This window comes from Mustela lutreola, chromosome 7 (genome assembly GCF_030435805.1).
Source record: "Mustela lutreola isolate mMusLut2 chromosome 7, mMusLut2.pri, whole genome shotgun sequence".
Taxonomy (NCBI): Eukaryota; Metazoa; Chordata; class Mammalia; order Carnivora; family Mustelidae; genus Mustela; species Mustela lutreola.
Window position 1 is genome coordinate 33,687,512 of NC_081296.1, and position 13,530 is coordinate 33,701,041.

At 38.4% G+C, this 13,530-nt stretch overlaps 1 protein-coding gene across 9 annotated transcripts in view; it reads right to left on the minus strand.

Moving 5' to 3' along the window:
- HERC2 (HECT and RLD domain containing E3 ubiquitin protein ligase 2) overlaps window positions 1-13,530 on the minus strand; it is a 239,890-nt gene that overhangs the window by 174,336 nt on the left and 52,024 nt on the right. For all 9 annotated transcript variants that reach the window (XM_059180258.1, XM_059180255.1, XM_059180256.1 and 6 more), the window contains exons 5-10: window positions 9,843-10,062; window positions 6,365-6,465; window positions 5,690-5,846; window positions 3,666-3,776; window positions 2,748-2,919; window positions 824-997 (exon numbers count right to left, since the gene is read on the minus strand). In XM_059180258.1, coding sequence (XP_059036241.1) covers window positions 824-997; window positions 2,748-2,919; window positions 3,666-3,776; window positions 5,690-5,846; window positions 6,365-6,465; window positions 9,843-10,062 — 935 coding nt within the window. The remainder of the gene's footprint in view (window positions 1-823; window positions 998-2,747; window positions 2,920-3,665; window positions 3,777-5,689; window positions 5,847-6,364; window positions 6,466-9,842; window positions 10,063-13,530) is intronic.

The window sequence follows — 13,530 nt, forward strand, 5'->3', positions numbered from 1 at the left end:
CTATTTATTAATAGATAAAGCTCCTCAGTATATACTGTGTAGTGAAAAAAACAAGCTACGGCAGGCTACCACTATTGCTAATACCAGAGATGTTAAAAGGATATGTAAGAGATAAGTTAAAAGCAGCAGGTGCAAAACCAGGCAGACGAGGGGACAGGAAAAAGAATCTAACAGTGTCCTTGCACTTAATTTTGACTTTTGAATCATGTGAATATACTTATTTGGGGGAAGAAAAAAAAAGACTCTGAAATCAAACATAAATCATGTTAAAAATAAAAAGTTAGACCCGGATACAAATCCAGGATTATTCTTCGTGATCCTGGCAAAATTCACTGCCACTACAAATGGCAGTCTTCTCGTCAATATAATGGGACAGTACTGTGATGAACAGATGTAATTCTGTATGTGAAGTCCTCAGGGGGCCTACACTGGCAGGCTCTTCACACATATAGATTAGTGCTACCACGCTCTGAGTAGCATCAAGATAGTCCATGGTCTAAGCTCCTAGTGTACAAAAAAGGCACTGGAACTTCCCTGAGGAAGGCAGGAAGTCATGTGGTTGTTTGGATAAAGGAGAGCTCTATGGGGACACATCCCCTGACAGTGAAACCTGGGACAGTGGATTGGGTCCTACACCCCTGTGCACCTCAGCTTGCTCATCACTCACTGTGACCACTGACAACACTTTAAACTGTATACATGTTTAAAAGCTGTAACCAGCTCCACTCCCAACACCAGAAAAAGTCTCCATATTGGCACAGGGTGAGAATCTAGGAGTGCTACTAACTGCAGAACATACAAAGAAAACTGGTTTCTCACATACCTTATGAGATGTTGGTGAGCTACACAAAGGCGGCATACAGGGAGTAGCGAGGCGGTCTAAATGGGCCATGACAACAACTGCAGTTTGTCTTAAGTCAATGGCAAGCTCATTGTCTTGTGGAAGAGTAAGGTACCTCAGGAAACTCTCGTTGGGGCTCAAAGGACCAGACAAAAGCTGGGAAGAAAAAAGTAAGTAGACTTCGGGAGAATTGTGGAAAAATTAAAGTAACACAATTAGCCCTTAACCACTCTTTATATTTTGGTAGTCACAGTTATGCATTATCTGTAAATCTACTCCTTTGGGCCATTAAATGAGAAGTGTTACTGACGCAGTGACTCTATATATCCGATACATGTTTACACACTTGCTACAAAACTACACAGAGCAGTGCCTGCATATTTATACATGCATACTCCACACAGGTCAATGACATGGCCCAGTTACCCTGCAAACTCACCCCTCCAACAGCCCTCAGAATACAGAGCAAGCTTCTTAGGAACACAGCAATGCACCTCAAACTGGCTTTGCAAACTGAAAACCAAAACCACTTGTTTAAACTTAAATGCCACCTACCCTGGAGAAAACCTAATGTTACCTACACATTAAGTAACAAATTTCATTTTTCTAAAGGCAGAATAAACTTACTCCCATTAAAGACTACCAAGTGATAGAAAAATTAATTTTAATGGAATGGCTGCCTTTCCAGGAAAGACCTACAAGATCAAACTTGTACCTCTAAATAGAAACAACCCCAGGAATTCAGACCCAGGAACTAAGCAGGCCCTCCTCTGCCACCAGTCTCACTGTTCTAGGACTAAACACAGTGATGACTTAGGTGATATGCTCCACACAGCGCTCTGCATATAGGAAGGGCCAACAAAGTAAGTCACTATTTTTAATGCTCCTTTTCTAATATATACTTAAAAATGTGTGTGTCAGGGGCACCTACTGAGTAGCTCAGTTAAATGTCCAAATCTTGATTTCAGCTCAGGTCATGATCTCAGGTTTGTGAGATCGAGCCCCCCCAACTGGGCTCTGCGCTCAGTGGGGAGTCTGTTTGAGACTCTCTCCTTCTCTCTCTCTGCCCTCCCCCTGGGCATGCACATTTTCTCTCATTAATAAAGAAATAAATCTTAAAAAGAAAAAGAAGTGTGCATATCAGATTTCGTTCTGTGCTGAAGTGCAGCTGGCACTTACTGATCTGAGGTCTTCTCCATAAATGGCATATGGAGGAAGATGTACCTGACTTCACTAAGCAGGGTCAAAACAAATAAACATTAACCACTAGGCAACTACATGACCTCACAGTAAAGCACATCCTCTGGCCCAGGCACACTCCATCCCACACAGCTGAGCCTCAAGTCCTTGTGCCGCCTCCCTACATTATCAATGCAAGTAACCATAAGGATGTGCTTGACTTTGTTTCTGAAATATTGTCAGAATGTTTACCCTACTAACTAACTCCTTCATGGAGGTGAGCATGCCTTCTTTACATCTTCCAGAGCATCTTAAACTTACTCCCCATCACAAACAAAGCAGAGCCAAAACAAGTTTCTAGGCTGCTAGAAACACACAAGCACTAAACCTACAAACACAAAGGGCTCAATGGCTCCAGTTCAGCAGAAAGAAAACTGCAAGGTCAAAAAGGAGCAGAGGAATCTCTCTAAAAGTACAAGTTGATAAATGCCAAGAAGTACATTCTTCCTACTGAGTACACACAATCCAGAACACACACACAGAGGCCACGCCATCTGAAACTCACCCTACGACATTCCACACCTATCCCACATCTGACTCACTCTCTCCCCTAAAGACAACCACTGCCAAAGACATGCATTCTGGTCTTATTTATAAAAGTCTAACTCTTTTAGGATAACTGAATCAAGACAGCTATTTAAATGCAAAATCTTGTTATGATACTTACGTGAGTATCACCCTCTGTATGAGGGGCATCTTTACTGCAGATGATGCTTTGGAATCTTTGCAGCAAAGGGAGAAGGGGAGCGCTGGTGCCCTGGGCAGACCGCTCATTGTCAGTTTCCTGGGTCCCACTGTCCCACAGTTGAAGCAACAACAGGATGGCTGATAACATTTGGCTGAAAGAGAAAATACCTTTATTCTCTAGCAAAAACAAATTAGCTTTTATTGCCATGGTCTGTCAAAAATAAAAGGCAGGTTAACTAACTAAAATAGAAGAAATACTTTATATTTGAAAGGATACTACTAAAATAATCCCATGAAACCAATTCTTGGCAGTAAAATCACTGAATCAATGTCAAGATTTTAGCACACTCGAAGATATCCATACACAAGATACCCACACTCGAAGGATAAGAAATATAAAATCAGTTAAGAAACTCAAACAAGAATTTTTTCTATGTTAAAGGAAGCTCCACACCAAGCATGGAGCCAAACCCAGGGCTTGAAATTACAACACTGAGCCAAAATTAAGTCAGATGCTTAGCCGACTAAGCCACCCAGGCACCCCTCAAACAGCTTTCTAAAGGGAAATCCTAGGACCTTAATTAATGGAATAAAAATCACTTGTGAGAAAAATTAAAAGAAAAAAAAAAGAACAGCTCTTACACCACTAAAAAATTAAACACATACATAGTTAAACACTACTAAAAAGTTAAAAACATAAAAAAGGAAATAAAGAAAACCTAAGCATACCCACGTCTGAAAGAAGAGGAAGTCCTGGGATGGGATATGGCTCTTTGATTATAGAAGACCACCACATGCTTTATACAATTACAAATATTTAGTGAAATCCCAGAAAATGAAACAAATGTTCAAATAGAGACATTTCCCTGAAATGCTCTCAGCCTGAGGCACCCCTCACCTAAGAGTGCCTCTCTGCACAGCCAGCTCTAATAGGATGGCCAGGGCCAGGTGCTGGTCCTGCAGGGGGATGGTTCCTGGTCCTTTGGTACCAGGCGTTCCATGAACATCCCTGAAATGAAAGAACAAAGTAACATGAGAGCTTAAAGATAGCATGTATATTTTTAATATTTAAAATCAAGTTTCTGAGACTTATTACTCGAATTTAATAAGAGATTTTAAAGCATATAATTAATTTGTAAAGATATTTTCTTATTAAAAGAATTCAGATACTATAAGATGACTACATCAGAAAACATATTCCAGTTTCCACAGCATAAAATTATTTTTATCATTATTCAAGTCATGAGTAGAAAAATGTTTAGATATGTCTCCACTTTCAAGGACATGTATGGCTATTAGAATATCCACATTCCTCAATGGAAATGGAGAAACATTAACTTCTTTTTTTTTTTTTTTTTTTTTTTTTTTAAGATTTTATTTATTTATTTGACAGACAGAGATCACAAGTAGGCAGAGAGGCCGGCAGAAAGAGAGAGAGGAGGAAGCAGGCTCTCCGCGGAGCTGACAGCCCGATGCGGGGCTCGATCCCAGGACCCCGGGATCATGACCTGAGCCGAAGGCAGAGGCTTCAACCCACTGAGCCACCCAGGTGCCCCGAAACATTAACTTCTAAAACTATCAGGCAAATAAAGGAAAATGTCTATGCTTATTTTTATCTCTGATCAAAGGAATATTTCAACTTTCCCCCAATAAAAAATAACAAGTCTTCTTGGGTTAACCAAGATAGGAAGGGAGGACCTTCCAACATCACCATTACGGTTGAATTTTGAAATCACAGTTGACCCTTGAACAGGTTTGAACTGTACTGGTTCATTTATACAAAGATATTTTTCAATACGTATGTTGAAAAAATTTTTGGAGATTTGCAATAATTTGAAAAAACTCACAGATGAACCATGTAGCCTAGAAATACCAAAACTTTTAAGAAAAAGGTAGTATAATAAGAATACAGTAAATAATATATATAAAATATGTGTTAATCCACTGTTCAGGTTACCAGTCAGGCTTCCGATCCACAGTATGCTATTAGTTTAGTTTGGGGGAGTCAAAAGTTATATGTGGATTTTTACCTGTGTGGAGACTGGTACCCCTAGGCCCTATATTGTTCAAGGATCAACTGTAATTCCAAGGCTATTTTCAGGGCCCCTAGCCTTAAACCTTGTTGAAAAGCCCTCATCAGCACGCTAGGATGCTGAACTCACAGCCTGTTGGCATAGAGACCAGAGGTGTCCCTGCATACTAGACAGAACACAGCAGTGACCTCTGGCAAAGGAATGAGAAAACACTCACTTTTCCTTTAATTATGTCCTTACTGCTGAATTATGTCTTGAGTATATACATTTTCTTTATTTTTTTCTTTTATTTTTTCAATGTTCCAAGATTCATTGTTTATGCACCACAGCCAGTGCTCCATGCAATACATACCCTCCGCCTGACTTTATATTTAAAAACTCTTAACAAAAATACATAGCACCCAAGACCAGAGTTCATGTCTTTCCTTACCAAAAAATGATTCACATTCAAAAAATTTTTAACACTAACATGAATAGATGTAGGTTTAAACATTTTGATCTTGAGTAGTTGTTTAATCCCACATTGTCCATCAAGACAATACCCCTCACTCAGAATGGTAACATCCACATTCTCACTGAGAGGCCCATAACAGGTGCTCAAACACTTTATGAATGACTAATTTCCAAATCATAAAATATCTGAAAAAAATACACTACAAAAGCATCTTTCATTTTCCACCTGATTCAATATGACAGCCTCCTGGGTCTAATCAGAATATCAAAATCAAATCTTTGAAAACCTAAAAACCAAGATCTAGAATCACAGAGCTGAGGATGGCCTGGAAACACATACCACAAACCTTCTGCTCTAAAGAGAAGAAAGTGAGACGAGACTTTGAAGCATGTTAGAACCATTCATGTAGTAAGATAAAAAAACAAAAAAACTCACCCTGTCACGACAGATCTGAGGAACCTGGTTGCTCTCTCTACCACTTCCAGCCACACAGAAGACACGGTGCTCTCATCAAAGAGTGAAGCCTCAGGCAGGGCTCTCAAGGCATCCAGGGACTCCTGCAACAGCTCGCTGCAGAGATCCGCATCCTCCCCTGGGCACACACATGCATCAGAGGAGGCCACCAATTCCTCAGGCAACAATGACAAATAAAGCCCTCCCCACTTTCTCAGAGGGGCCTCCTACCCCATCATGTGAGAGGAAGCTACTGTTCCATTTTCAATCCCTCACTTTCCTCTCAACAAGATACTCCAAGAACTCAGGAGTTTAGAACTTAATACTAAGTGCCCCAAAGTCAGTTCTTTATTTTATGACTCTGCCATGTGCAATCCTAACTTCTTGTTCTAGAAAATAAATCAGCATTGATGTACACTGTAGTGGTTTACCTGGGATGTATGCACATACATACTTTTCTTTCTTTCTTTCTTTTTTTTTTTTTTTTTTAGGTTAACAGTCCTAGAAAATCAGACAGACTGAAGCCTCTCATTCTACAAACAAGAAAAATGAGGCACAGAGAACATACAGGATCAGCCCAAGGGCATGTGGTGGCAGAACGGAGAAGACAATCCAAGTCTCCTGATGTGGGGAACTGAACACACTGGACCCACATACCTGACCGCCAGGCCCTGCGTAAGAAGGCAAAGGCAAAGGAGAGAGCTGCTCGGGATCCAACTCTTGCAAGACCTTCCACTCCTTTGCCTGTGGGCCGGGAACTGTGGACAACACACATGGGAGATGTGATAACTGGTTAGTCAGAGGAATGTGCAAATACTAAAATAAAATAAGTAACATGTAAGGATGTGTATAAAAAAATGTGATGAATAGGTTTCTTTAGACAGCAGAATGTCAATGTGTGACTTTTAGTTTCATATATAAAAACTTTTATCAAATGTTCTTTGTAAAGGAAGTTTTCTCTTTAAGAAAAAGATATTTAGAAAGAATTTTAAATGACCTGCTGAAATGTCCACAAAATGATCTCTGGGAACTGATATTATGAGTCAGGGAGAGACACATGATAAACAGAAAATTAACTGATAAATACATAAATGGGAGGTTAAAGGTCATGAAGTAATGAAAAAGCAGTGAGGGGGTTGAAGAACAGACAGAGAACAATACGACAAATGCCTGAGACAGCACCCAGAAATATGCAATCTGTATTTGCTTTGGACTCTCTTAGGTCTATATGATGACCAGATTAGAGACCCATGTATATATCCTATTCTCTTTCACCCCCATCCTGCTGAGCTTATCCTCTCCTGAATTTGGTACTTATCATTTTCATGTTTTTTAAGTTTTTTATTACTTATATTGTAAAGTTAACAAGATATGCTTATTTTAAAAAGCTATACAAATGTCATACCATAGAAATCATTCTAAGAAAAACTAGAATATAAAAAGTGTACACTATAAACTCAATCATGCCTAGCAAGTAATTTTATTTTCAACTTTACACTGTTGAGTATTTCTACTATAGACCGTATTCTTCAAACTTACTAAAACTCGCTTTCACTATTGGGGGAAATGCTATTAAAAATGGGTAATGAGGGGCGCCTGGGTGGCTCAGTGGGTTAAGCCGCTGCCTTCGGCTCAGGTCATGATATCGGGGTCCTGGGATCGAGTCCTGCATCGGGCTCTCTGCTCAGCAGGGAGCCTGCTTCCCTCTCTCTCTCTCTGCCTGCCTCTCCGTCTACTTGTGATTTCTCTCTATCAAATAAATAAATAAAATCTTTAAAAAAAAAAAAATGGGTAATGATATGGAATCACTGTCCCAAGATACAACAGCAAGTAAAATTAGCAGTAAAGAATGTGGGGACCCCAGAAAGGCAGCTAGTATGCACATATCTATGAATCCTGAGCTTTAGGAGGGGGGCTCATGAGGAGACACAGAAAACCTTAATGAGTGACTGCCTCTAATAAGGGGACTGAGTGTCTGAGAGACAGAAATAATGAAATTTAAACTTTATTTCTGAATGAGAAATACAACGGTCTTTGAAACAGAAAGAAACATGCTGAGTCTATTCAGATGAGGTAGGAGGAGCCCTCACCAGGAGAAAACTGCTTCAGAAGAAACATGAAACTGGGGTTCCCCCTCAGGCAGTTGTAACCTTGGCCCTAGAGAAAGAGCCCAACAGTCCTAAATCTGTACAGTGTAAGAACTGCTATAACTTCAGTAAGTCACTCTCTATTTTACAGATACTCAAGGAAAACAAACAAACAAACATTAAAACAGCTTGGTCCCACACCCATCCACAGCAGTAAACTATCCAACCCACTGCTCCTTGGTAAAACCCATCACTATCCAATTAAGTTGAGAAATGAGGAAAAGAAATCTATAAAAACTTAGAAGATATCACTACACATCTAACAGAATAGCTAAAACAAAGAAGCAACAACACCAAATGCTGACAAAGATATAAAACAACTAGACCACTGATACACACTGATAAGACTGTAAAACTGTACAGCTATTTTGGAAAGAGGATAGCAATGTCCTACAAACCTAAACGTAAGACATAAGAATTGAACTCTAGGGCATTTATTCCAGAGAAATGAAACAGGTTCACACAAAAATCTGTCCACAAATACTCTCAACAGCTTTATTCATAATGCTCAACAACTGTTAATAACTGAGCTGTCCTTCAGTTGACGAATGGCCAAACAAAATGAGGATCACCTATGACACAGAATTCTACTATGCGATGATGATACATGCAACTACTTGGAAAAATCCCAAGGAGATAATGCTGATTGAAAAAAGCCAAGGTTACATACTAGACATAAAGAATAGATTAGGGGCTGCCAGAGGATAAGGCAGAGGGGAGGGGAAAAGGAGGTATGTGTAATTTAAAAAGAATCCTGGTCCTATACTCTAACTGCCTCAGTGGTAACAGAAATCCACACCTCTGATAAAATCATATGGAAACACATGCAAATATGCATGTACACACAAAAAGAGGTAAGAACATGTACAACTAAGGAAATCTGAGTGAGAGAGGTAATCTGTATCAAAGTCAATATTGTCATTGTGATAGTATACCACAGTTTTGCAAGTGGCTACCATTGGGGAAAAGTAGATGAAGGGTAGAAAGAATCTGCACTATTTCTTACAACTCCATGTGAACCCACAATTATCTCAAAATACATTTTTTTTAAAATTAGGAATTTGGCTGATTTAGTGAAAGGCAGATTACAATTAATCCATCAATACTTATGTAACCACAAAGGAAAAAACACAGAGAAAAATCAGTTGGGGTTTCAGCCACTTCTGCATCTTAGAGAATTCAGTCTCATTCAAAAAACACACAGGAGTGCTTAGACAGTCTCAGAATCTACCACCCGCATATGCAGAACCCCTCTCTGATCAATGATCTCCATGATCATCAAAGGATCACTCACTTCCTAGTCAAGAAGGGAAGAAAAAACTATGCTGCTCACTAACACCACAAAGGTAGGAATCCTCTGTCGCTTGGTTTAATTTACCTTAAAAGTACTATCAAATATAGAACATGTAAGTGATTTCAACTAGATTTTTTAAAAAGTGAAACATGTTAAATTTAGCAAACAAAACTGGTAGACAGCTACATTTTGAAAAAATAAAACTTCATACAAGCCTTAACCATTCAGTTAATGTCTCAGAAAATGTGCTGATGTATACCAATATATTAAAAAAGATTTGCCTGAAAGAATCTCTTATAATAAAAGAATATCACATTAGGAAGAAAAAAATAAGCATCTAAACTACGTAAATATTCCCTATCCAGTAGTAAAATAAAAAAATGTATATATAATATTCAGACCCCATTTGCAAAAATCTAGACATGCTTATCTACACTCTTGCTGGCTTCCAGTTACTGACAGGAAAGGATTTGAAAATAGGGGCACAAATTATGAAGCATAGTCTGTAAATCTGAGCAAATTAGCAAACCCATTCTCCATATTATACAAAACATACAAAAAAAAATACAAGAACAAAATATCTTAAGATGAAAAATGGAACTATAGGGCAAGCTGTACTTAAACTTTCTTAAACAAAACAGCCTACATTTTATATTTAGCTGGTATCAAGATTCCTTCTTCATTATATTATTACCTTTTTTTGTCCACAGGAGGCAAAGAAATGCTGCTACTTTTCCACTTAACTTTAACATTCTCCTGGAAAACAGTTCTATTCAAGGCGATGAAATATCGTTCCAAGATGACCAGCCTCTGCTTGAGTCTCAGGGCTGAAAGAGTAGTAGTGGCTGACTGGATGGCCAGAGCTTGCTGCTCTTTAACCAACACAGAAAGACATTCCTTCAATTCATTCACATCTAAAAAATAAGAGAAGAAAATACCCAACCTCTCAATATCTTGCCTATAGTTTGCTACAATGCTGATAAAATGGATAATAGCAATAATATATAACACCTGAGTACTTAATATGTGCCAATAAACAGTTTTAAGCACCTTACACACCTTACACCTTAAGCACCTTACAACTTACCTATGAGAATTAAGTAATTCTCATAGTCACCATCAAGAGGTAATACTGTACATGATTTTAAGGAGCAGGAAACTAAGGCACAGAGAATTTGATCAAGGTGACCCAGAGGATTATGGCACATGAGACAGACCACTCTTAGTCACCATGGTATGCTGTCTCTCTGAAGCACTGTAATAAAGCTTTTAATACAAAATTATAAAGTCAATACTTCTCGGCAGCACATTTCCTACACACACAAAAAACTCTATCCATTATATTCATGTTATATAACCAAACTCAAAATAAAAATGTTTCAATAAAATTGTCTAGCATATATGATTCATGAAAGGTAATAAATTTACAGGAATATTTTGGAGGAAGATAAAATAATTACAATTGATGCTTAAACAACACAGTCTTAAGCTACACAAATCCACTTATACACACTTTTTTTCAATAAATACATTGGAAAATTTTTTGAAGATTTCCAACAATGTTTAAAACCTCACAAACAAATCACAAAGCCTAGAAATATCAAAGAAACTTAAAAGGTATGCCATAAATGCAAATATATGTGTAACTACTATTCTATCATTTACTACCATAAAATATACACAAATCTATTATAAAGTTAAAAGTTATCAGCTTACACACAAAAATACTTACAAAACCCCTACAAGGTTAAGAGAAATGTAAACAAACCTAAAGATGCAGTATTAAATCGTAACAGCATAAAATTAACCACAGTACATACTTAATGTAATGTACTACTCTAATAATTTCATAACCACTCACTTGCTATTGCAGTGAGCCAAGTGTTCCAAGTATCCGTTTAAAACAACACTAAATGCTAATCATCTCCACATGAGCAGCTGTCCCAGTAAATTGTGTATTACAGTAAAAAGTGATCTCTAGTAGTTCGGATATATCTTTCACTTTGTTTAGTGCAATACTGTAAACCTTGAATAACACCATGGGATCCATACGTAGTGCCACTAATGATGCCGGATGTGCACCCAAGAAGCAGAGAAAAGTCACAACATTACAAGAAAAGGTTGAATTGTTTGATAAGTACTATAGATGGAGGTCTGCAGCTGTGGTTGCCTGCTATCAAGATAAATGAATCTGGTATAAGAACCAATGTTAAGAGGCACTTGGGTGGCCCAGATCAAGACCCACATCAGGGCACCTGGGTGGCTCAGTGGGTTAAGCCGCTGCCTTCGGCTCAGGTCATGATCTCAGGGTCCTGGGATCAAGTCCCGCATCGGGCTCTCTGCTCAGCAGGGAGCCTGCTTCCTTCTCTCTCTCTCTCTGCCTGCCTCTCAGTGTACTTGTGATTTCTCTCTGTCAAATAAACAAATAAAATCTTAAAAAAAAAAAAAAATTAAAAAAAAAAAAAAAAAAGACCCACATCAGCCTCCCTGCTCAGCAGGAAGACCGCTTCTCCTTCTGCCACTCCCCCTACTTGTGTTCCCTCTCTCACTGTTTCTCTCTCTGTCAAATAAATAAATAAAATATTTTTTTAAAAAAAAAAAGAGGAAATTCATGAAGCTGACAAAGTAGTCACACCAGCAGACACAAAAACATTGTACTTTCTATGAAATACCTTTTCATGCAGTACTAAAATTGCAGCTTTTTTTTTAAAGATTTTATTTATTTATTTGACACAGAGACAGAGATCACAAGTAGGCAGAGAGGCAGGCAGAGAGAGAGGAGGAAGCAGACTCCCTGCTGAGCTGAGTGCCCGATGTGGGGCTCAACCCCAGGACCCTGAAATCATGACCTGAGCCAAAGGCAGAGGCCTAACCCACCGAGCCACCCAGACACCCCAAAAATGCAGCTTTTATGTGGGTGCAGAATTGCTGTAAGAAAGGAATACCTGTATAGACTCTAATGATATTTGAGAAAAAGCAAAGTCATTATATGATGACAACCTAAAGCAAAAGGAAGATGAAATTCAAAAGCTGGAAAATTTGATGCCAGTGAGTTGCTTTGGTAATTTCAGAAAGAGATTTGGCTTAAAAAATGTCAACAGGAGAAGCAGCTTCTGCCAATCAAGAGGAAGTAGACAAGTTCCCAGATGCCATTCAGAAAGTCATTGAGGAAAAAGAAAACATGCCTGCACAGGTTTTTGATGCAGATGAAAGTGTCCTATTTTGGGGGGGAAAAAAATTCCACAAACAGCATTTATTACTGAGAGAAGTAAGCACCAGGACTTAAAGCAGGCAGGGATAGATGAATTACACTCTTTTGTACAAATGCAGTAGGTTTACAATCAGGACTGCCCTTATCTATAAAGCTCCTAACCCCACCCCCACCAAGATAAGGGGCCAAGATAAACACCAACTGCCAGTTTTTTAGTTGTCCATCAAGAGGCCTGGATGAAAACCCTTTTTCTGGAAAAGAAAGGGAACTAATCAGTAACAAGAAAACATATGAAAGTACAAATCACTGGAAAGATAAATACATAGTAAAGGTAAGTGATTAATCACTTACATAAAGTGATAAAAGACAAGATTAGGAAAAATAACTACAACTACAATAACTAAAAGATACATAGGATAAAAAGATGTAAATTATGACATCAAAGCATAAAGCATGAGGGTGAGGGTAAAAATTCAGAGCTTTAGAATACTTTCAAACTGGGCGCCTGGGTGGCTCAGTGGGTTAAGCCGCTGCCTTCGGCTCAGGTCATGATCTCAGAGTCCTGGGATCGAGTCCCGCATCGGGCTCTCTGCTCAGCGGAGAGCCTGCTTCCCTCTCTCTCTCTCTGCCTGCCTCTCCATCTACTTGTGATTTCTCTCTGTCAAGTGAATAAATAAAAATCTTTAAAAAAAAAAAAAAAAAAGAATACTTTCAAACTTATGCTGTTATCAACTTAAAATAGATCGTTATAAATATATAACCTCATGCTAACCATAAAACAAAAACCTATAGCAGATACATAAAATACAATGATAAGGATATTTAAGCATAACAATAAAGGAAGCCATCAAACCACCAAGGAGGAAAGCAAGAGGAGAAAAAAGGAACAAAGGAACTACAAATCAGCCAGAAAACAATTAACAAAATGGCAATAAGCACATACCTATCAATAATCAGTGTACATGTAAATACAGAGAATTCTCCAATTAAAAGACAGAATGGCTGAATAAGCTGTCTACAAGAGATTCACCTACAGACATAAGGACACAGACTGAAAGTGAAGGGATGAAAAAAGATATTCCATACAAAGGACAACCAAAGCTAAGTGGGCATACTTACGCCTTTATCAGACAACACAGACTAAAATAAAGACTGTATAAAAAGCCAAAGA